The sequence below is a fragment of the Piliocolobus tephrosceles genome, chromosome 5 (assembly GCF_002776525.5).
Source record: "Piliocolobus tephrosceles isolate RC106 chromosome 5, ASM277652v3, whole genome shotgun sequence".
NCBI classification, from domain to species: domain Eukaryota; kingdom Metazoa; phylum Chordata; class Mammalia; order Primates; family Cercopithecidae; genus Piliocolobus; species Piliocolobus tephrosceles.
The window spans coordinates 163,133,431-163,157,022 of NC_045438.1; the positions used below are offsets into that span (position 1 = coordinate 163,133,431).

At 41.8% G+C, this 23,592-nt stretch overlaps 1 protein-coding gene across 3 annotated transcripts in view; it reads left to right on the top strand.

The window, feature by feature from the left end:
• Positions 1-23,592, top strand: part of LYRM4 (LYR motif containing 4) — a 153,978-nt gene that overhangs the window by 22,854 nt on the left and 107,532 nt on the right. For all 3 annotated transcript variants that reach the window (XM_023221133.3, XM_023221135.3, XM_023221134.3), the window contains exon 2: positions 21,898-22,018. In XM_023221133.3, the coding sequence (XP_023076901.1) occupies positions 21,898-22,018 (121 nt within the window). The remainder of the gene's footprint in view (positions 1-21,897; positions 22,019-23,592) is intronic.

The following is a 23,592-nucleotide window of genomic DNA, read 5'->3' on the forward strand; positions in this document are numbered from 1 at the left end:
CTGTGTCATGGTTAAATTAAATATCCTTGGACTGCCCTGTGAGCTTTACCATCTTTTACCATTGTTGTTCCAAATTCTCAGTAAGAAATTTTAGAACCCTATCATGTCTCTTAGTATATAGTTTATACTCTCATAGTTTATTTGAAAACAAGTTGCATTTAATTTTATTCTGAATTTCAGTGTGTTTTTAACCACAGATCAGAATTGTTTGTGGGTGCTTTAAGTAAGAAAATCACGGTCGGGCGCGGTGGCTCAAGCCTGTAATCCCAGCACTTTGGGAGGCCGAAACGGGTGGATCCCGAGGTCAGAAGATCGAGGCCATCCTGGCTAACACAGTGAAACCCCATCTCTACTAAAAAATACAAAAAACTAGCCAGGCGAGGTGGCGGGCGCCTGTAGTCCCAGCTACTCGGGAGGCTGAGGCAGGAGAATGGCGTAAACCCAGGAGGTGGAGCTTGCAGTGAGCTGAGATCCGGCCACTGCACTCCAGCCTGGGCAACAGAGTGAGACTCCGTCTCAAAAAAAAAAAAAAAAATCAGGAAAATAAGAATAGGAAAACCAAAATAAGCCCTGGGATGAGGTTTCCAAGCAGAAGAGTGGTTAGAAGGCAGGACAGACAGTAGGCAGCCAGGAGCACGGCCTCAGGTCTGGTTCTGAGCTTCCCAGCAGCCTATGCAGGGAGAGGACCATGATTAGTAATGTGAGTCAGAGTGTCTGTGATATACAAGCAGCCAGTTTCTTAGAAGAATTGTAACTCAGGTACGAAAGCGCAGGACATTCTTTTATGCTCTTTCCATGAAGGGCAGCATCCTCAGCATAAATACAACGGTCTCAAAGGGCCTGTGCTTCTAGTATCCTGTCATGTTGGCTGATAGCACAAGGCCACAGTAGGAAAGCATTTTGCAGGTAACCAAAATTACAGGTCCTTGGCACATCCACAGACGCAGCTTAGCATATCCAGAAGAGTAGATAAGGGGCTTGCCTTTTAGACAATCCTTCATAAGTAATGCTCAGTTCAGCCCAAGTTTTGATACATTTTAAACCAGTGATCCCCACCCTTTTTGGCACCAGGGACCGGTTTCATGGAAGACAGTTGTTCCACGGACTGGGGTTGGAGGGGGAGGGGATGGTTTCAGGATGATTCAAGTACATTACATGTATTGTGTACTTTATTTCTATTTATTACATTGTACTATATACTGAAATAATTATGAAACTTACCATCATGTAGAGTCAGTGGGAGCCCTGAGCTTGTTTTCCTACAGCTAGATGGATCCATCTGGGGATGATGGGAGACAGCGACAGATCTTCAGGCATTAGATTCTCATAGGGAGCGCACAACCTAGATTCCTCGCGTGCGCAGCTCACAATAGGGTTTGTGCTCCTATGAGAATCTAATGCCACCACTGATCTGACAAGGAGGTGGAGCTCAGGCGGTAATGCGAGCAGTGGGGAGTGGCTGTAAATACAGATGAAGCTTCGCTCACCTGCTGCTGTGGCCACAGACCCAGGGTTTGGGGACCCCTGTTTTAAACACCAGTGGATGTGAAGTTAAACTCCCATACAAGCTCTAGACTGAGTAGAGAGCCAGTTCTTTACCTTGAGGGATTTCCAATGGACAGAGTCAAAGGCCCCTAAGAACTTTGAACCTGCTACAATTCAAAGCCCTTCTATTCTGTTCCTTAGAGATTGTTTTTTTTAAGAGACAGGGTCTCACTGTCACTCTGGCTGGAATGCAGTGGCGCAATCACAGCCCACTGCAACCTCGACCCCTCAACCTGGGCTCAAGTGAGCCACCCACCTCAGGCTCCCAAATAGCTGGGACTACAGGCGTGCAGCAGCACACCCAGCTTTTTTTTAAATTTTTTTTCTTTTTTTTTTTTAGAGGCAGGGTCTCACTGTGTTGCTCAGGCTGGTCTTGAACTCCTGAGCTCAAGCAATCCTCCTGCCTTGGCCTCCCAAAATGCTGGGATTACAGATGTGAGCTACTGCTCTTGGCCCCCTTAGAGATTTTTTTTAAGGGGATTATTATAACAGACCATCTCTTTTAAACAAAATAATGTTCAGATGAGACCTTCAAATAGCTTATAGACTATAAGTCTATAGGGTTAGTTAGAGCTGGGAGCCACTTAACATGTACCAAAAATTGAAACTTTGGTTTCAGAAAATTTTATCTAATGCTTTTTTTTTTAGCTGGAGTCTCACTCTGTCGCCCAGGCTGGAGTGCAGTGGTGCTATCTCAGTTCACCGCAACCTCCGCCTCCTGGGTTCAAGCAATTCTCCTGCCTCAGCCTCCCAAGTAGCTGGGATTACAGGCACCCGCTACCATGCCCAGCTGATTTTTGTATTTTTAATAGAGACGGAGTTTCGCCATGTTGACCAGGCAGGTCTCAAACTCCTGATCTCAGGTAATCCACCCGCCTTGACCTCCAAAAGTGTGGGGATTACAGGCATGAGCCACCAAGCCCAGCCTAACGCTCATTTTTCTTAATGCAATATTTTAAGCTCAGAGGCATTATCTGTTAACACCACTCCACTTGTTAATTGAAACCTCAATATCCACCTACGGGAAAATGGCTTTCCCTCTATGCTCAGGAAGAGATATATACGACTGTATTTTGTTCTTGTAGAGTGGTCACGGATTTGTTGACATAGAGTTCCCTCTCAGTGTCAAAAATGTGGCATTTAGCATGATGTTAACATTTTTTCTTATTCTAGGCCAGTATATTACATATACAGTATTAGGAATCTCAAAACCAGTGAGAACATTTTATGTTTTCACATTTTTTCCAGTGGCAGTCAGTAAACACATTTTCTTCTGATGAAACCACTTCGTAACCAAATAAAGCTCAAACACAGGGGTAAAAGAACAGACTTTGAGCTATGTTCTTAAGACTAATACAACCAAGTTATTTTTCTGTTCAAAGAATTTGAAAGTAACTTACATCCACATACTTAATCTTGTGCCGGAGTAGAATTGTAATGATGTGTTTAAATACCTTATGCCTGATATAGCAAATATTGAGTATAATATGCTGATAAATAGAGGTATATGTAAATTATTTCCACAACTACCAAATATTAGCATTTGCTGTAATGGCTATTAAATGAATAATGAAGAGAAGATAAGCATGTGATTAGTTGCCAAAACATAAAACTATTATCCAAAATTTCTTGTGAAGTTAAAAAAAAAAAAAAAATGAGTACTATTTTAGTTTAGTCTATTGATATGTAGCATTCTTGTGACTAAATGTAACCGAATTTTTATTCCTTTTAGAATAGAAATAAGCTCATGGGTCTTTGTGATTGTATTTTTTTTAATTAAATAAAAAATTACAATGTGCCAGGCGCAGTGGCTCACGCCTGTAATCCCAACTACTCGGGAGGCTGAGGCAGGAGAATCGCGTGAACCCAGGAGCTGGAGGTTGCCATAAGCCAAGATCATACTACTGCACTCCAGCCTGAGCGACAGAATGAGAGTCCATCTCAAAAAAAAAAAAAAAAGAATTACAATTCAACAGTGGTTTTGGCACCACTGTGTGCAAAGCATAGTAGGTCCTGTGGGGGAAGTAATGATGGAAAGGGGCCAAGCACTGTCTTTTTTTTTTTTTCTTTTTGAGACGGAGTCTCACTCTGTCGCCCAGGCTGGAGTGCAGTGGCTGGATCTCAGCTCACTGCAAGCTCCGCCTCCTGGGTTTATGCCATTCTCCTGCCTCAGCCTCCCGAGTAGCTGGGACTACAGGCGCCCGCCACCTCGCCCAGCTAGTTTTTTTTTGTATTTTTTAGTAGAGACAGGGTTTCACTGTGTTAGCCAGGATGGCCTCGATCTCCTGACCTCGTGATCCACCCGTCTCGGCCTCCCAAAGTGCTGGAATTACAGGCTTGAGCCACTGCGCCCGGCCAGCACTGTCTTCAAGAGATGCGGAACCTGGTGGGAGGAGAGACCTGCAGTGAATCCCCGGGTATAAGGCCATAGAATAGGTAAGCAGCCTGCCAGGTACAAAGCTCAGCAGGTACACGGCTGGCAGTGAACCTGGGCTCTGGGGGCTTGGGAGTAGGGGGACAGGAGTTTGGCATTCTCATTGGTAGAAACCGAATTTTGCTTGCTAGCTGTAATTCTGAAACTACAGCTTTACTGGTAATTTCCTTCTCCCTCAATCTAATAATATTACCAGAGAATTCCATCCCATGTTCAGTTCCACGTACTTCTTTTTAAAGTCACCTTTCTTTTTTTCTTAAAGCTCCTCTCTCCTTTTTCCAAAACTTTGTATTCCTTCTTCCATATTTTTATCTTTCCTTTTCTGTGTTTTCCTACTCATGTAGAACGTGGGATTTTGAATTCTGTATTTATTATTAGCCTGTCTTTGCAGAATTGCTTTCCCTGTGGTGAAATTCTATTCATCCTTCAAAGACATCACCTTCCCTGGAAAGACTTCTCAAAGCCCCTGGCTGAGTTACTGCCTCCTTCTCTGTTCTCAGAGCGCCGCATGTATACTCCTGTTATAAAACAGAGTAATTTATAATATGTCCCCAGTACCAGGAGCTTTGTAAAGCTTGTCCTGTTTTTATTTGAATCCTTACCGCCTAAGGGCACCTGGCACCTCTGCAGAGGAGCGTAGGAGTGAACGGAGCTGCCCGGTGAAGGCCACTTGCCGTTGGGTGATAAGCACACGAGGGCCTCATCTCACAGAAGTTCCTTGTTTTGTCTACATCTCAGGGATGCTAGACACAAACAGAACAAGTAATTTAAATAATAGTGAAATTTTCCCCAAAACTAATGCTTCAAATGTAAAGCAGTGCTAAATTTAGTCTTCCTAAACCAGAATGAGAGTTTTTTATTTTGTTCTTTTATGTTTTACATCATGATAGAAAAATATTATATAGATTGTTTTCAGAAATATGATTTCAAATTAGAGCCAATTTTGGTCACCTGTTTTAAACCAAATGACATGATTAGTTATAGTTGTTGGGGAGGAGGGGGTGAAAGGGCAGGCTGTAGAACTGCACTGTGACAAAGAATGTTTAGATCAGACCAGGTTTCACTTGCCTGGGTAGGCATCTTCTCAAAGCCAGTTGTGTGCATGACCGTGACCCAGCACAGGGGTCTGTATGGTCTGGGACCTTTTGGGAGAAGGGACCGTGAATATATTGAAGATCTCTGTTGTAACTAGTGGAACTCACCCGACTAAGATTATCAGATGCTAAGCTAAGCATGGTGGCATGGGCCTGTGGTGCCAGCTACTGGGGAGGCTGGGGCAGGAGGATCAGTTGCACCCAGGAGTTGGAGTGTAGCCTGGGCAACATAGAGAGGCCCTGTCTTTAAAAAGAGAGAGAGCGAGAGAGAGATCTGAGGCACTTCTTAGGATATGTGGCTAGAGGGTTATGTGAGATTCAAGTAAGATACGTTGAATCGGCCTCCAGCCTCTGAATGTTGAAGGCACTGGCTGGGTAGATATTTTGTGCAGATCAGCATTTCCCACAGTATAATGGGTGTTACTGGGGGTGGGTAAGGTTCTGCGAATGAATCCAGGTCCCTAACTTTTCTTCTCACGTTCCAGGGCTTCTCCACTGCTTTAATATTCAAGTTTTCTTTGTGATTGTTTTGGGAGTAAAGGGAATAAGATACTATGTTTCTTCTTCCTCACTTAGGACTAGTATTTTCATGTAACACATGCTGGGAAATGCTGGTTCACATGTCAAATCTGATTGTCACCTGCTTTCAGCTTGTGGAAGCACAACTAGGCAATCAGAAGGCCCTCCCCAAATTTGCCAAGTCACTCTTTTTTTTTTTTTTTGCCTGCCATTGATCATGTGGATGAGACCCTCTCTCAGGAAATGGGAGGCAGGGCATCTGCAGAGAGAAGGCAGTGAGGACGTCTTCCAGTGGAGCCTCCACGTACTGAATGCTGGGGATGGGGCTTTGTGTGCTAATCCGTGGATGAGCGTTCTCTGAAGTATTCTGATAAATACAGAGTATCACACTATTGTGGCCTTTAATGCAGGGTGCACAATTTTAAATTTTTAGTAGGTAGTGAAGATGGAACTCAGTTAAGTGGGTCTACCCTACATTAACATGGTTGCTAAACACCCACAGGGAAGCTGCTGTTTGTTGATTCTGAACAGGGCTTATTGGATCTTGGAATTACAAACAATACTGAGGCCAAATACCTTCTTGCTCTGAGCATTTATGTATATAGAAAACTCAGCCTTGGACTTAGGCCAAGTAATAAAAGTTTCATGCAACTCAAAATGAAAGTGTGTTGCAGATTTCTGATCCCTGAGGTTTTAGTGCTAAAATACAAGTGGTGGAGAGTAAACTCCTTATTTCACCATTTGCAACCTGGTATCTACATACTTAAGGACAGCATCCAAACAGCAGCAGTTGCTGAGACCCTGGACCAAAGCAATTAGAAGATACCAAATTCAAAAAGAAAAGACTCCAGTGAGATATGTGAATGATTTTGTTACCAATGCAGCAAATTCTTTCTTGTACTTCTTTGCACTGCTAGAAAATATACTGGCTCCTTTGATGTAATGACCCCCAGTTGCCTGTCTTTTCCATGTCTTCTAAGCTAGGGATGCTCTCTTTAAGTGTCTGGAAATTGGCACCACCTCTGTGTAGCATCTTTATTTCTAGAGAATTTCCACAGCTGGGCTGTCCAGTCAAGCAGGCAGTTTTCCTCGGAGCTCTGCAGAGTGACTGCAGCTTACGGGAGTGACCAGGCTTCTTCAGCGTCAGAGTGCCCTGAAGGGAGCGATGTGATCGTCCCTCAGGTGAAGACTCCTTTTGCCAATCCAAAAGGAGAAGATTCCAGTTTATATTATTCAACAGTTTGTTTTGAGACTGCATTTTTTGACTTGACGTTCCATGTCTGTTCTTCTTGTGTTTTGACAGATCAATGCCAAGTGCCATTCTGATATTGTTTGGTTAGTATTAAGAAGAAAAAAGTGGCATGGTAACCAGTAACAATTTGTAAATGCAAATGTTTGCTCAATTTTATTCAGTCTCAAAGTCCTCAAGTTCTTTAAAGTAAAAATAAATCCTAACACACAAACACCTACTGGATGATTCACAGGGATGTTATGGAAATAAATTATGTAATGCATGGAAATATTTTGACCTACTTGGAAGAAAGATGCAGTAACAAGTTATTTGTATTATAAATAGCCAAGCAAACAAACTTTGTTTCAAGACAATATGGCACTCCGATCAAAATAACTATCCCTAGTTATGTTACAGTGCGTGGTATTGTATTCCGGGTCTCATGCTGCTTACGGCATCCCAGCAGATGAAAGAAGCTAAGTGTATTTTCAAATTTATGGAATTTTAGACTGGACAAGACTTTAGAAATGCCCCTTCTCTGCAACAGGGAAAATTAAAGTTCTCCAAAGGGAGAAAGGGTTACCAGAATTTTTTAGTAAACACGGGCATGTGGTTCACACGCTCATCTGCATAAAAATTACGTACAGCATTCGGAGCCCTTTAACTTCAAGAAGTGAAGTAGAGTTAGCTGATGGGTTCCCTTGCCCTAAATTCAATCCAGTATTCAGGGATTCAGGGAACAGAAGCCCAGCTTGTTCCCTTGCTGTCCTTTCAAAACCAGGACACTCGGGAAGCCCAGCAAGCTTTTGACTATGCTCTGTGGCCTCCCTGAATTCAGCCCTGAAGCCTTTTTTATTTACCACCCGGTTTGTAGCTTTCTTATAAATGGGTGAGGTTACTATACACCTGAAATGTTCGGGGATTGTTTGTTTGTTTGTTTGAGACAGAGTCTTGCTCTGTCGCCCAGACTGGAGTGCAGTAGCTGGGATTATAGGTGCCCGCCACCACGCCCAGCTAATGTTTGTACACGGTTTCACCATATTGGCCAGACTGGTCTCGAACTCCTGACCTCAAGTGATCCATCCACCTCAGCCTCCCAAAGTGCTGGGATTACAGGCATGAGCCACTGAGCCTGGCCTTGAAATGTGTTTATATAGACTTTTTTTTCCTTCTGAATAGCCCGGTAAACATTCTGCCATTTCACATATTTTAGGAAGGGGGAGGGAGAATTGTTCTGCATTTTTGTGCTGAGTTCATCATCCTTAATGACGTGTCCAGAAGAAGGTAGATGACTGATATGTGTCCCCTTTTCTCCTTCCTTCCTTGCTCATGTGCTGTTGCCAGTGACTAATAGCTGTTGGAAAGGGTAAAGTGAAAGTCGTTTTCTTTGACTCCTATTTCCTATTTCCAAAGGAAATTTTAATGAAGACATCTAATGACCAAGAGGAATTGTCATTGTTCATGCTTTATTTTCCCCCATAAAGTGGAAAATCTAGAATTAACTGATCTACCGTAGGTAGTTATTCTCCATCAATTTTTAAAAATTTAAAGGCCATGTCTTACATTATTGGCTGGTTCACACTATAATTTTAAAATAAAATTTAGAAAACTGTGTTCTGTAGCCTAATATTTAACTCCTAATACATGATGGAAGCTTGAGCTGGCTTTTCTGGTATGAGATCAAGCTCAGTCTGGTAGGTGGGGGAGGAAAATAAGCCAGAAAATCTTTTCCATATACATGGAGCTTTTATACATGGGGACTGTACTGTCAGAGTGATACTTTTAGAAGAAATATGACCAGTTTCATAAGAGGATATGTAGATGTGAGGAAAGTGTTTTTCCCCTGACAAAAGTAGTTTGTAGGACTCCACAAATGAAGCACGTGGTCATCTTTGAGTCTAGGAGCGTGTGAGGAGGGAACTGCGGGTCTTAGCTACAGCCACCAGTTCTCAGCCTTCAGCCTTCAGGGAACTGCACTGTCTGAATAGGCATGTCTAAAACCAAACAAAAAAGGAGCCAGGGACCTCGCTGCTGCTTGATCTCTGTGCCTAACTGCAGACAAGCTAAACACGTTTCGTTTTATAGGTGGCCTTTACTTTGATAAATTGGTTTACATTTTGAAAAATCTTGTTTGCAACAAAATGTCAGTGGCTATGAGGATAAATCCAAGTGATAGAGTTTAATTTTGATAAATTATAGGTTAAAGATCTTAAATGTTATTGAGCACCAAAAAGGACGCCTGGGCAGAAATACTCCTAAACTTTTCCTCTAGGGACTGAAAGGAGCATCTGCTGTAGAATGGTGATGTTTCTTTCTTTCTATTATTTTATTAATTTTTTAAGACAGTGTTACTTTCAACAGACCCTATAGAACCTGTCTTAAAACCTGCAGTTGTATGAAACTGTGTCATGTTGTTTTGAATATACTTTTTTTGCACATAAATTTCATATTTATCTCAACAGAGATCTTTCAATTGATTTACCATAATTTCTCTGAGTGGTTTTTATTGGATATTTAGATTAGGACTTGAGTCCTACTTAGGGGGGTGAGTCAGAGGATAGCCTAAGTCACAGGAGCTGGGGCTTTGGGAATTTTGTAACTGTGGAGGAATAAATTACTAGCACCACCCACTCTGAGCCATGGAGAGAGTTCTTCCCTCCCTCTTTGCCCTTATGTTACACCCATCTGTCAAAACTGCACCTGTGGATGTAATCAGACGTCTGCCTTTTCTGTAACTACACCAGCTGTGGGCATCAACCACAGCTGGAAGACAGTCACCCTCTTTGGCAAATTGGTACCGCCCCATTGGCCATTTCCAGCCTCAACAGCCTTTTTCATTTGCTTGGCAAGTTCTGGAGTCTGCCCACAGTTTTCAAAATGACTGTCCCAAATGAGGCTCTTACCAAACCTCTTCACTTTTTTTGTTATAATTGTTTTTTCTGAGGTGTAACCCAAGAGCCACATTAAAAAACAAAATTGTCTTAGCTGTGTCTACTGACATTTTTTCTTTCACTTTGAACTTGTTTAACAAATATTTTTAAAACCTTGTGTTCTCCATTTTCTCATGGGGATTGTACTATTTTGCTTTTCTGGACTATTAGGAAATATTCTTAATTTATTAAACTTCGCTAGTATTTTATTATTAAGAAAGATATTTAAACCATTAAGTTTCATCTAAGTATGGCTTTGATTAAATTCCAAAGATTTTATGCATTATCTTTTTCATTATTTTAAAGACACTTTCTTGGCCCGGCGTGGTGGCTCATGCCTGTAATCCCAGCACTTTGGGAGACCGAGGCAGGTGGATTACCTGAAGTCAGGAGTCCAAGACCAGCCTGGCCAACATGGGTGAAACCCTACCTCTACTAAGATATACAAAAATTAGCTAGGCATGGTGGCACAGGCCTGTAGTCCCAGCTACTCCAGAGGCTGAGGCATGAGAATCACTTGTACCAAGGAGGTGAAGGTTGCAGTGATCTGAGACCACATCACTGCACTGCAGCCTGGACGACAGAGCAAGACTATCTCAAAAAAAAAAGGACAATTTCTTATTGTGTAATGAATTTCCTCCAAGGCCCAATTATTATTTATGACTGTACTTCCATGAATTTAGGGGTTTTTGTCTGCCATATTTACTACATTGTGATCAATAAGTATATGCTGATTTTTTTTGTTTTGTTTTTGTTTTTGTTTTGTTTTACTTTAAGTTCCAGGATACATGTGCAGAATGTGCAGGTTGTTCCCTAGGTATCCATGTGCCATGGTGGTTTGCTGCACCTATCAACCCATCATCTAGGTTTTAAGCTTCACATGCAATAGGTATTTTTCCTAATGTTCTCCCTCCCCTTGCCCCCCACCCCCCAACAGGTCCTGCTGTGTAATGTTCACCGCCCTGTGTCCATGAGTTCTCACTGTTCACCTCCCGCTTATGAGTGCGAACATGTGGTGTTTGGTTTTCTGTTCCTGTGATAGTTTGCTGAGGATGATGGTTTCCAGCTTCATCCATGTCCCTGCAAAGGACATGAACTCATTCTTTTTTATGACTGTATAGTATTCTGTGGTGTATATGTGCCACATTTTCTTTATCCAGTCTTTGATGGGCATTTGGGTTGGTTCCAAGTCTTTGCTATTGTAAATAGTGCTGCAGTAAACATAATGTGTGCATGTGTATTTATAGTAGAATGATTTATAATCCTTTGGGTATATACCCAGTAATGGGATTGCTGGGTCAAATGGTATTTGTGGTTCTAGATCCTTGAGGAATCGCCACACTGTCTTCCACAATGGTTGAATTAATTTACACTCCTACCAACAGTATCAAAGCGTTCCTATTTCTGGTGTTCCTAAGCTGGTCGGGTTTTTTGCAAAAATCACTGACATCCTAACAATCTTATCTACTCTCTGTAAAATTTGCTGCCTTGTCTCCTGTGATTATCCTGGCTTTCCAGCTTCTAAATTGACCCTTCTTGCTCTCTCTCCTTTCATAGATCCTTCTCTGCCTGCTCTTAAATATTGGTATGATTTCTCCAGGGCTCCTTCCAAGGCTAATGCCTCTTCCCATTCTATGGCTTTCATCAGAACAAGCTCTTCTTACCCCATGGTGTTGCCTCACACTTCCTTGTCCCTGATTTTCAGGTTTATTGCCAGTCTGAACCTTCTCACCTGAGCTCCAAAACTTTATTTCTGGAAGCCTATTGGACATGTCCACCTTGTCCCATTGTTGCCTCAAAATAAACTGTCTAAAAATATACTCATAGAGCCTTTGTCTTTATCAACTAAATACTTCTTAATCCAACCCCTCTTCTTTTCACCAGGGTTTAATTCCTCATCATATATCTCACCTGCCTGTATGTGTTGATCTAATTGTATATACCCTTCCCCATTCTCTTCTCACACAATTTGAGCCCTCTCTACTACTGATGTTTCCTTATTGTGGTATATTACTGATTTTTATTATATCAATAGGTACTTTAAAATCATTAAGAAGTAACAGTTATTGTAGTAATTTAGGAGGCATAAATTTCAATAACCAAATGTAATTATTCTTAACATGCTGTCATATTTCCTTCTGATTTTTCCTACACATATATTTTCCATAATTGAGATCATCCCAAATATCAAATTGTATCTTTCACTTTTAAAAACTTAACAATGGGCCAGGCGCAGTGGCTCATGCCTCTGATCCCAGCACTTTGGGAGGCTGAGGTGGGCGGATCACCTGAGGTCGGGAGTTTGAGACCAGCCTGACCAACATGAAGAAACCCCGTCTCTGCTAAAAATACAGAATAGATTAGCTGGGCGTGGTGGCCCATGCCTGTAATCCCAGCTACTCAGGAGGCCGAGGCAGGAGAATCACTTGAACCCAGGAAGCGGAGGTTGCCGTGAGCTGAGATTATGCCATTGCACTCCAGCCTGGGCAACAAGAGCAAAACTCCATCTCAAAAAAGAAAAATGTTAACAATGGATGGTGAAGTTAGATTCATATTCAACAACTTCCACCAAAACAAATTCCGGAAAGACCACAGTTAAACATGAAAAATTAAGCCAATAAAGTTCTCGAGAACACATGGATGAATATTTGTTTAAATCTCACAGTAGGGTAGGCTTTTATACATATGAACACAGAAGCCATAACACAAAATTTGGTACACCTGACCACACAAAAAGTGAACATTTCTACATCACAAAAATAAGAAGCACCATAAACATAGCCAAATGGCAACAAACCAGAATGAATATTGTAACTCTACACAAAAGGCTAGCTTCTTAAAGACCTCCTTACAAATCCATTCGAAAGACCAATCACTGAATTAAGAAAAGGCAAAGGATATAAACAGAAGTACAAATAGACTTGGGACAATGTGGTGGATATCATACATAATGAGAAAAAGGCAATTAAAAGTAAAATGAAGTACTGCTTTTCACCCAATAGATTGGTTAGCAAAGATCAAAAAGTTCGATGATGCACTGTGTTGGCAGAGATGTTGGGGACATAAACTTGTACTTCCTATGAGGAAAATAGCCTTATAATGTACAATTTTTATAATATTTTGCCCAGTAAAATATTTATCTATCTTTGAACTATCAGTTCCACTTTAGAGAATCCATCCCACACATAAACATGCACAGGATGCTACTTGTACACAAGGATGCTGATTACCGCATTGTTTGTAGTAGCACAATTGGAGACAACTGAAACATGCGTTAATAAAGGGCTACCTGAATGAATTCTAGTTCATCTGTACAAAAGGATATAACCATCTTTAAAACTGGTCACCTTTATTTGTGTTATTATCAAATGATCACTAAGATAGATTTTCATTTAAAAATTAAAAGTCTACAGTATGTTTAGAAGGCTACCATTTGTGAAAGAAAAAAAAGTACACGTACAGATTTTAATATGAACCTAATGTCTCCAGAAAGCTGTAAAAGAAACTGCCAACTGTGATAGCCTCTAGAGAGAACTGGTTGTTTAAGGGACAGGAATGAGAGGGAGAATGATTTTCCACCTTACATCTTTTTTACCTGTGACTTGACGTTTTTTTAAAACATCTTTTTTTTTTTTTTTTTGATTTGGGGTCTTGCTCCGTTGGCCAGGCTGGAGTGCAGTGGCATATTCTCGGCTCACTGCAAACTCTGCCTCCCAGGTTCACGCCATTCTCCTGCCTCAGCCTCCCGAGTAGCTGGGACCACAGGTGCCCGCCACCACGCCCAGCTAATTTTGTATTTTTAGTAGAGACACGGTTTCCCCATGTTGGTCACGCTGGTCTCAAACTCCCAACCTCAGGTGATCCTCCTGCCTCAGCCTCCCAAAGTGCTGGGATTATAGGTGTGAGCCACAGCACCTGGCCTATTTTTTGAGACAGTTTCACTCTTGTTGCCCAGGCTGGAGTGCAGTGGCGCAATCTCGGCTCACTGCAGTCTTTGCCTCTGAGGTTCAAGTGGTTCTCCTGCCTCAGCCTCCCGAGTAGCTGGGATTACGGGCATGCACCACTATCCCTGGTTAAGTTTTGTATTTTTAGTAGAGAGAGGGTTTCACCATGTTGGTCAGGCTGCTCTCGAACTCCTGACCTCAGGTGATCCACCCACCTCGGCCTCCCAAAGTGCTGGGATTATAGGCGGAAGCCACTGTGCCTGGCTGAAACATCTGTTTTTAAAGCTACATAATTTCATAATTTGTGTAGCCAATTCTCTATTATTGAAAACTTAGGTAGTTTCTATTTTTAATGCTTATAAATCTAAAATGAACATCATTCTGTATATCTCTGCATATTTCAGGTGATTTCTGTAGGATAGATCCCTAAAAGTAGATTACTGGGTAAAATATTAAGAACATCAGCATCCATCCATTAGTATACTGTTTTCTTCACAGGAAGTACCAGTTCGTGCTCACACCAGCAGGGTGTACCTGTCCCTTTGTCTTTTCAAAAACTTCAGGTAATTTGGTGGACACAAAATGATGCCTCATTTAAATTTTCATTTGTTTGATGGCGACTGAGGCTGAACATTCACACATCTATATCTGTCTGTTTCATCACTCTGTAGTCTCTTGTGAGTTATTGTTTTATGCCACTTATTTATTTACTGTGGTCTTACTGTCTTTCTACTCAATTTATATGTGCTGTTTGTATTCTAAGGATATTAATATTTTGTCATATTTGTTTCTAACTGGCTTAGATCTTTAAAGAGGAATAGGAGTTAGCCAAGAATCCATGTGTGGAGAAATAGCAGGCCTCCAGGAGAGAAAACCAGGGAGACTGCAAGTCTTCCAGGATGGCCGGAGTTGGTGGTCCTTGCTGGAAGCTGCTAGATGGAGTAGGAGAGATGAGCAGGAATCCAGAGAGGCCTATAGGCCATCCATGCCAATGCAGTTGATCCTTATCTCAAGATAATGGAAAACCATTTGGGAATTTTAACAGGGAAGTGTGTAATAGGTTTTACTTACAACTGCCCAAAAACCTGAAGCTTTGATCTCCAAAATGGATTTTCTCATGGTAATTTCACCTCCCACTGCACACGCCTCCATTGGTTGCCCTCCTCCTTTTTAAAACAATTAAACTCAATTATTTCACCTAGTGCTTTTATTAATAGTTCTTTGCCTTGAAATGCTCTCATCCATTTGTCTTTTCTTAAGACATGTTTGGCGCTGAACGATTTGTAGGAACACTTGAAGCAGAGTTGAAAGGTTAGATGACATTTTGAAGCTTTGTGATGCCAGAGACAATTTTTTTAAATGCCTCTACAAATGGACAACCACTCGGCTTTATACCAAGCACTTAACAAAGATTGGATAGGGGTTATCGACCTGTGGAGGAGGAATAGCCTAGGGTTGAGAATCACAGGCTCTAGAGTCAGCTGGGTTCAGAACCCAGCTCTGCCACTTACCAGACATGTAGGATCTTGGCCTACATTTTTTAAATCTCTCTGAGTTGTAGTTTGTGAGGATTAAATGAGATCAATATGTATCAGGTACTTAGCACACTACTCGGTGCATGGTACGTGTATCATTAATTGATGATATTCTTTCGTTAACCTATTGTACCCTCAAAACAGCAATGCAAATGACTGTGGAAAGCAGCCCTTTTCTTTGAAGATTTGAAAATAGGTATCTGAGGATGTGCTTATCTGTATTCCATTCGATATTAACTGCTTAAAGTACTTTCTTTGTCCTTAAAGTATTCTTTCTCTTAACCTTGGAGTCCAGGGTTTTATAAGTAAATATCTTGGCATTGTCCTCTGGTTGTTAAATTTCAGTGGTGAGTCTTCTCAATTTTTTATAATCACTTCTGGGACATTTCCTTCCATTATAAATTTAATTACCTATGCATTTCAGTTTGTTCACACTTATTATTCATAGATTATATACCTTTGCCCTATTCTGAAGGTTAATTTTTTAATACATGTTTCTCACCAACATATTTAATTTTTCCATGCTTTGTATTTGAATTTCTAGTTTGTCTTCTGTTTTCTTTAATTCAGTGTTATTGCTTCTGTCAGCCACGTACATATTCTCCAGCATTGTAGTCTTTCTTTTGTGTTTTCTTGTTTTGCTGTTCTTAAAAGTGGGCAAATGTAATATAACTTCTATACTTTTTTTAAAATTTACTTTAATAGTCAACTTAGTGAGGAATAATTTACATACAATAAAGTGCATCCATTTTAAGTGTACAGTTCAATGATTTGACAAACCTAAGGGCATGTGAACACACCGCCACATTCAAGAGAAGCACCTCTCCATTACCTCAAATCAGTCCCCTTGGGCCCTTTGTGTTAACTTGGAATGGCTTCTGTTTCTTATATCATCTCTTTATCTACAGATCTTGTCACCCTCCGAACCTGAGACCAGCACCCCAGTTATTCTCCACCGTATTCCCAGCTCCTGGCATAATGCTTACAGAGTAGGCATTTAGTATGTATTTCTTGAGTAAATTCTAATGGTGAATTTTGTAATCATTGCCTTCTAGTAGTTGTTTTAATCTTTTTGCTGCAAACCCTTTTTTCATGGTTTTGTTTTCATTATTGATTATTGATATTTTTCTTGAAGTTCTTTTTGATATTGCCTATGGTATTTTGATAAGCTCATTTATTCATTAAACATGTATTGAATATCTTCTCTGTGCCAGACACATACAGTGGTGAGCCAGAAAGATTAGAGTTCCTGCTACATGGGGCGTACTTTGTACCAGGAGCTCACATTATCAGAAAGAAGCTTTCTGCTCTTCTTCACTCTGTTATATACGCAGAGTCCGTGTGACCTTCAAATGATCCTTGAGCTTCCTCTCCATAGGCATCATGATCCATTTTGTTACACACCACACACATACATACACCATAACCCCAAGACTTAAATTACTTTGAGAGAGAAGAGCCTGAGCCAAGATTGGGACTGAGGAGTTGGAGAAATAGAGGTGATTTAGAAGGGATGTGGAAAGTTAACATTGGAAGATTTATGATTGGCTGCATATAGGGAGTTCTGGGAAAGGAAAGAATTTAGGATGAGTCTCTTAAGTATTTGACTTGGGCAGTTGGCTACATGAAGATTCTCCTACCTGAGGAAGGAAATACTGATCATCATGAGCACTTCAGTTGTTTTTGGTTTTTTTTGTTGTTGTTGTTGTTTTTAAATACTGTCTTGACCCATAGCCCAGGCTGGAGTGCAATGGCATGGTCTCGGCTCACTGCAACTTCTGCCTCGGGGTTCAAGCAGTTCTCCTGTCTCAGCCTCTCGAGTAGCTGGGATTACAAACATGCGCCACCACGCCCGGCTAATTTTTGTATTTTCAGTAGAGATGGGGTTTCACCATGTTGGCCAGGCTGTTCTCGAACTCCTGACCATGTGATCCGCCCACTTTAACGTCCCAAAGTGCTGGGATTACAGGCATGAGCCACCTCGCCCAGCCGGGCACTTCAGTTTTGAATGTGTTCACTGGAAGAGTCTATATTTTAGTTGACAAGTCCAAAAGGCAATTGGGTATATGGATTTTGACCTCAGAAGGAAGGTCTGGACTAGAGAAATATTGGTAGCCAATGGCATCTATATGGCAGGTGAAACCTTTGACAGATGCAATTACTGGCAGAGATCTTATAAATAAGAAAAATGGTTCACATATATGCCCTAGAGAATACGGCGTATAAGGGGCAGCAGAATGAGATGAGTCCACAAAGTAGCTTAGGAAGGAGCAGCTACGCCAGACACCGTGGCTCACACCTGTAATCCCCACGCCTTGAGAGGCCAAGGTGAGAGGTTCACTGGAAGTCAGAAGTTTGAGACCACCCTGGGCAGCATAGTGACACCCTGTCTCTACAAAATAAAAATCAGCGGGTCGTGGTGGCATGCTGCTCTATTCCCAGCTACTTGGGAGGGTGAGGCGGAAACGATCATTTGAGCCCAGGAGTTTGAGGCTACAGAGAGCTATAATAGCGCCGTTGCACTTCAGCCTGGGTGACAGTGAAACCCTGTCTCTAAAAAAAGAAACCTAAAACTGATGGCCTGTGTATTGCAATGAGTGCTCTTTAGACATCAAGACTTGAATATGAAGACTTGACCTCCAGAAATTAACAAATAACAGTGTCATGGAGGCGTGCAACACAGTATTGTCCGATGGCATGTCCTCAAAGATGCATGGGGTGAATCAGTGATCTGGAAGCAGAGGCAGGCTCCCGGAATACACCAGCACCCTCCTCTGGGCCCTGTGGAATATGGGGACATGCTAGAATTTAGCAGCTTCCCCTTGCACATTTCAGTTAAGGCAAGTAGGTGGAGGATGTGCCCCTCCAAGTCATCGGAGGTAGATGAGTTTGCCCCACAGAGGCCAGTAGAAAGGACTGAGCTTTTATTGTTCCTAGGATACTTGAGTTAAGGTTGCAGAGGACCAAGAAAAGGCACGATGTGTTTATAGGATGGGTACACAGAGAAACCAGCACTTGAGATGCTGATGAAGATAACAGAAATGGAAGGCATTACGTTAGCTGGTTTCCACATCACACATTGGATGCTAAAGCTGATATGAGCCTCTAAGTGCTCAGAGGCTGTGATTATGGCTGCATTTGGTGTTTCTGGGAGGGGACAGAGTAAAGCAGAACCTCAAACACTAACGAGCTTTCGTTACTGCCTGCTGTGTTGCTGTGCAGCTGGGAAATTGGAGTGAGTGGAGGAATCTCAGAAAAGAGTATAATCCTTGCAATGGTAAAAAGAACCTGTGGGCACTTGAGATCTAATGACAGAATGAAGCAGAGGCTGGGGTGGAGAAGGAAAGCCCAATGGGACTCTCCTGCGCAAAGAAGCATCAAGAAACTGCCAAGCTTCGGGACAGTGGAAAGGACAGTGTGTGTGAGAACATCATCACCTCGCCGTTTCGGTGGATGTGGGGCTGCTTCTTTGTATTTGGTTGTGTTGCCCTTTCTGTGTTAGTTTTTCATGCTGTATTTCAGACGGCGTCTGACTCATTAGGATCATCCTAATGCATGGCATTGTGTAGCAGCTAGCTGCCATTTTCACTGCAACATCTGCAAATTTTTCTTTGAAATGTTCTTGCTCAGTGGTATGGTCAAGAGGCTGATAGCCAGAATCTGCAAAAAAAAAAAAAAAAAAAGAAAGAAAGAAAGAAAAAAGAAAAAAAATGGTAAAAACCAGGGCAGGGCCAGGATTGAAATAATTGGTGATTAGCCCCCTTCCACCAAATTTGAAGATTCACTCAAATTTGTGATGACTTTCACAAAGCTGTGATCATTTGAAATAAGAATTCTTACAACTAAGGAATCAACTGTTCATGCAGTAGGAGTTTTGTGTTTCTGAGCCAGTGAAATATTTTCCCTCAGGGCAAAGAATAACACTTGGTGCTGTAAGTGGGGCAGAAAGAGCAAGACAGAGAGGAGGGAACCATTGCAGCATTCATCTCAAAAGTGCATCGAAAATTTGAATCTTGACTCTTGATTGCTTTAGACACATTTAAGTCCAAGATCTAGAGCTTCTTTTCTTTAGGTAAGGACTTTGGAGAGCAAACAAGAATACATAGCAGAATATCCGGACCCTGGACCTTGAGCTCAGTTGATATAAATTGTTGAGTGTTTTAACCTATTTTCTCATTTCCTTAAACTTTGGAAGACCTTAGGTCTTTACATTCCAAACAGTACTCCTTTTTTCCTAGCTATTCTAAGCTAGTTACTAGCTTTTAGAAAAATGAGTTTAGCGATGACTACTGTTGCCCATTTGTTTGTCCAAGAAGCCCATGCAGCATATGAAATGAAAAAGTGAAACAATAGACGATTCCTGGAGGTAAATTCATGTTGTAAACCAATTTTGCCTATGGAACAAATATTAAATTATTTTGTCCCCTCTTTGCTGCCATCAATGCCAAAAAAGAAACTGCTTTAGAGGATTGTGTGGGTGTCAAGAAGAACAGTGATACTGTTATATAAATAGCCATTAGGCAATGCAAGAAAGTGTGCCAGAAATTGCTGTTAATTTACCTAGCTGCTATCTAAAATCTTGTTAGATTAGCAGCTGCACCTGAGGAGAGTCTGTATCCAGTGTATTCTATTTGTAAAATCCTCCCATATCCCTTTAGAAGTGAATGATCCCCAGTTATATAGCAGCTGCTAGTACATGGATTCCATGCCCAATCACTGTAGCCCTTTAGGATTGATACTGAGCACCCAGCAGCTCCTCTGAAATACTCCAGCTGGTTCACAGAGGGTTAAGATCAAAGTCTCAGCAGTGTCTTACGTTCTGAAAGTACCAGTTCCTAAACTCTTCCCTTCTCCTTTATGATTCCTAATATTATAAGATTTAGCTTTACTCTTGCTTTTAAATGCAAATAGACCTGACATTTGAATTTTTTAATGTAAAATGCCTTTTTACCTTAAAAAACTTTATCTAAAACAAAATTTGTCCTTTTTATGATAAAGTTTCCCAATAAGTTGTATGAGCTCCCAACACCCCCTCCCTGCTGCTCCCAAGGAAATTGATATTCCCTTCCTCTCATTTCTTTGCCTATATTTCCATTCTTCTATTGCTAAATATTACTACTGGCATCACACGGATTCTTTAACCAGTGCTCAAGGTTAAAAGCAGAGCAGTCTGTGATCATTAAGAAGACTGGAGAGCCAGGCGCTATGGCGTGTGCTTGTAATTCTAGCTCCTTCAGATGCTAAGGCAGCAGGGTAGCTTGAGCCCAGGAGTTTAAGACCAGCCTGGGCAACACAGCAAGTCCCCATCCCCCTCCCCCCAAATTTTTTTTAATTAGCCAGGCATGGTGGTGGGTGCCTACAATCCTAGCCACTGTGGAGGCTGAGGCGGGAGGATCACTTGAGCCCAGGAGTTTGTGATTGCAGTGAGCTATGATCATGACACTGCCTGGGCAACAGAGGGACACCCCATCTCTAAAAAAGAAAAAAAAAAAAAAGAGAAAATGTTGTCTCACATGTCTCATTCAGTCTGCTTCTCCTTAGTCTTGTGCCTTTCAATCTGGAGTAGATGGGGTGGAGCTAGAGATAGGCCATAGCCATCTGAGTGTGGGACTATGTCTATGGACTGCTGAGTTGTCTGTTGTGGCTAATTATCCAGACCACTCTACCTTCTGTACACACACTGGTGTGACTGTAAAGATGCAGGACTAAGGCAAGGTTATGGCATGAGGAGAGGGAATACTAATTGCATTAAGGTGTAACAAGTGTTAAGAATAGCTTTCATTTATTGAGTCTTTCTATATAACAGGCTTTGGGCCAAATTCCAGACCCATGTTATAAAGCCAAATCCTCCCAGCAGCACTTAGCAGTATTATGCCTTTTTGACAGATGAGGAGACATGGCCCTTTGTTAAAAAGCTTGCCCAAGTTCACACAAACAGTAGGAGCTGGAGCAAGACTACAAACCCAAGCCTGTCTGATCCGCAAGCCTTGCTGTGGAACTGCTGTCCTGTACTGCAAGTGATCTGTCTGGTTGGGGGTGGGTGGTAGGCGTGTTCACTTTCAAGATGGAGGAAAAGAAAGCATGTTGGTCTAATTCCACAGGTTCAACTGTGGTGGGATCCTAATGTGGACCACAGAAAGGGAAGTGAGAGCCAGAAGATGGGACAGGGATTGGAAAGCGTAGGTCACGATCTGGGTACATGCAAATGTGATCATCATTTAACTTCTGAATCTTTTTCTTCCTTTTTTAAAGACAGGGTCTTGCATTGTCGCCCAGGCTGGAGTGCAGTAGCTCAGTCATGGATCACTGCAGCTAACCTCTGAATTCTCGATTTATGTCTGTACACTAAAGGTTCAATTATCCATGTAAATGGAGTGAAGCCAGATGTGAATAATGCTAAAGAACCAATAATCTAAGGAACTCTTCAGTAGCAGTTTGCCATTTGTATGTGACTTGTTGAGAGTAGATTTATTTTCCTAAATCTGTTTGCTTAGTCATTACAGAATGGCAATGGATCTGCCTGCGCCACGAGCAAAGATCAAAGTGGATTATCCATAGGGGAAGATTAGATAGTTAATTCTAAAGGAAAAGCTTTTAAATTCATTTGAAAGCATAGTCTCAGACACACTGACACCTTTTCTTTTTTTTCCTCTGAATTCATTTAGAACATATGCTGTCAGGAGGATAAGAGATGCCTTCAGAGAAAATAAAAATGTAAAGGATCCTGTAGAAATTCAAACCCTAGTGAATAAAGCCAAGAGAGACCTTGAAGTAATTCGTCGACAGGTAAGATGGTTCAGTGACGTTCTGTTTTTCATTAAGAGCTTTAAACTTTGACATATCCCCCTTGATTAGACAGCAGTGCTTTTGGTGTTGGGGATTTACAGAGAAGGATCATGAAACTCCGTTCCTTGTACTAATACAGACATGTAAAGGTGAACTCTCATATTTTCAGATTCAAGTTGAACTTAAAATATCAGCTTTCCAGAATTTCCAGGAAGTGTATCCTTCTGGAAAGCTGATACTTTAAATATGAGAAACTTCTGCATTACTTTTTTTGAAAGCTAAGTTTTTATAAGATGTATTGCACATGTATACTTGGATATATTTCAGAGTATAAATATATTCTCCGTTTCCTAGTATTTTTAATCACAATTCAGGATAAACAGAACGTGGCCCTTTTCTCGAAGACACCATCGCGGGTGGTGAACCTGAATTACGTTGCCACATGGGAGATGCATCTGCAGGTGCAGATGGTATAAAGTCAGCTGCTTGTGTGCTGACCCCATAAAGGACCCTGGAGGGCGTGTTAATTTTCATTTCGTGGAAGTGCCAAGGATCACCTTGTGCTTCCTTTTCTCATTCTCGTGAGGCGGGCGGAGCTTCTCTCATTCTCGTGAGGCGGGCAGGGCTTCTCACTCGTGAGGTGGGCGGAGCTTCTCTCATTCCCGTGAGGCAGGCGGGGCTTCTCTCATTCTCATGAGGCGGGCGGGGCTTCTCTCATTCTTGTGAGGTGGGCGGAGCTTCTCTCATTCTCGTGAGGCGGGCGGGGCTTCTCTTATTCTCGTGAGGCGGGCGGGGCTTCTCTCATTCTTGTGAGGCGGGCGGGGCTTCTCTCGTGAGGCGGGCGGGGCTTCTCTCTCGAGGTGGGCGGAGCTTCTCATTCTCCTGAGGTGGGCGGTGCTTCTCTCATTCTCGTGAGGCGGGTGGAGCTTCTGTCATTCTCGTGAGGCGGGCGGGGCTTCTCATTCTCTTGAGGTGGGCGGAGCTTCTCTCATTCTCGTGAGGCGGGGGAGGTGGTGCTTCTCTCATTCTCGTGAAGTGGGTGGAGCATGTGCAGCGGCTTGATCTCCTGGGTGGTCTGATAACATCCCCAAGAGTAATTAGAACGTCAGAGGTTAAAGTCACCGTCCACCGATGGGTTTTCTTGCTGTCTAAAAAACACCCTTTTTCACTGTTTTTCTTGGACTTAGCAGCAATCACGCAATAAACTCCATTTCTTCTTCCATTCGTGTTTCTCTTTTACTTGCAGGAAATTTATTTATAAAGTGTAGAGGGGAAACCCTTTACCATTTCTGTAAGTTATGCTGCACTGTTTTCAGAGGGCTTCTTTAGCATCATCAGGAGATGCCAGCTTGGCTGATATTAAATTAGATAATAATCTTTCCCTGACCCTTCTTCATGCTTGACTCTAAACAGAATTCAACAAAGAAGCAATATTTGAAACTATAATTTGCAGTTTATGTCAAGATTAAAGGTCTTGTTATATTGCCTACATCCTATAACAGTTCTTTCTAGAATAGCATTTTGGATTCTCATAACCGTCCTTGAGTTCTACAGCTATTTAATAATAGAAACTG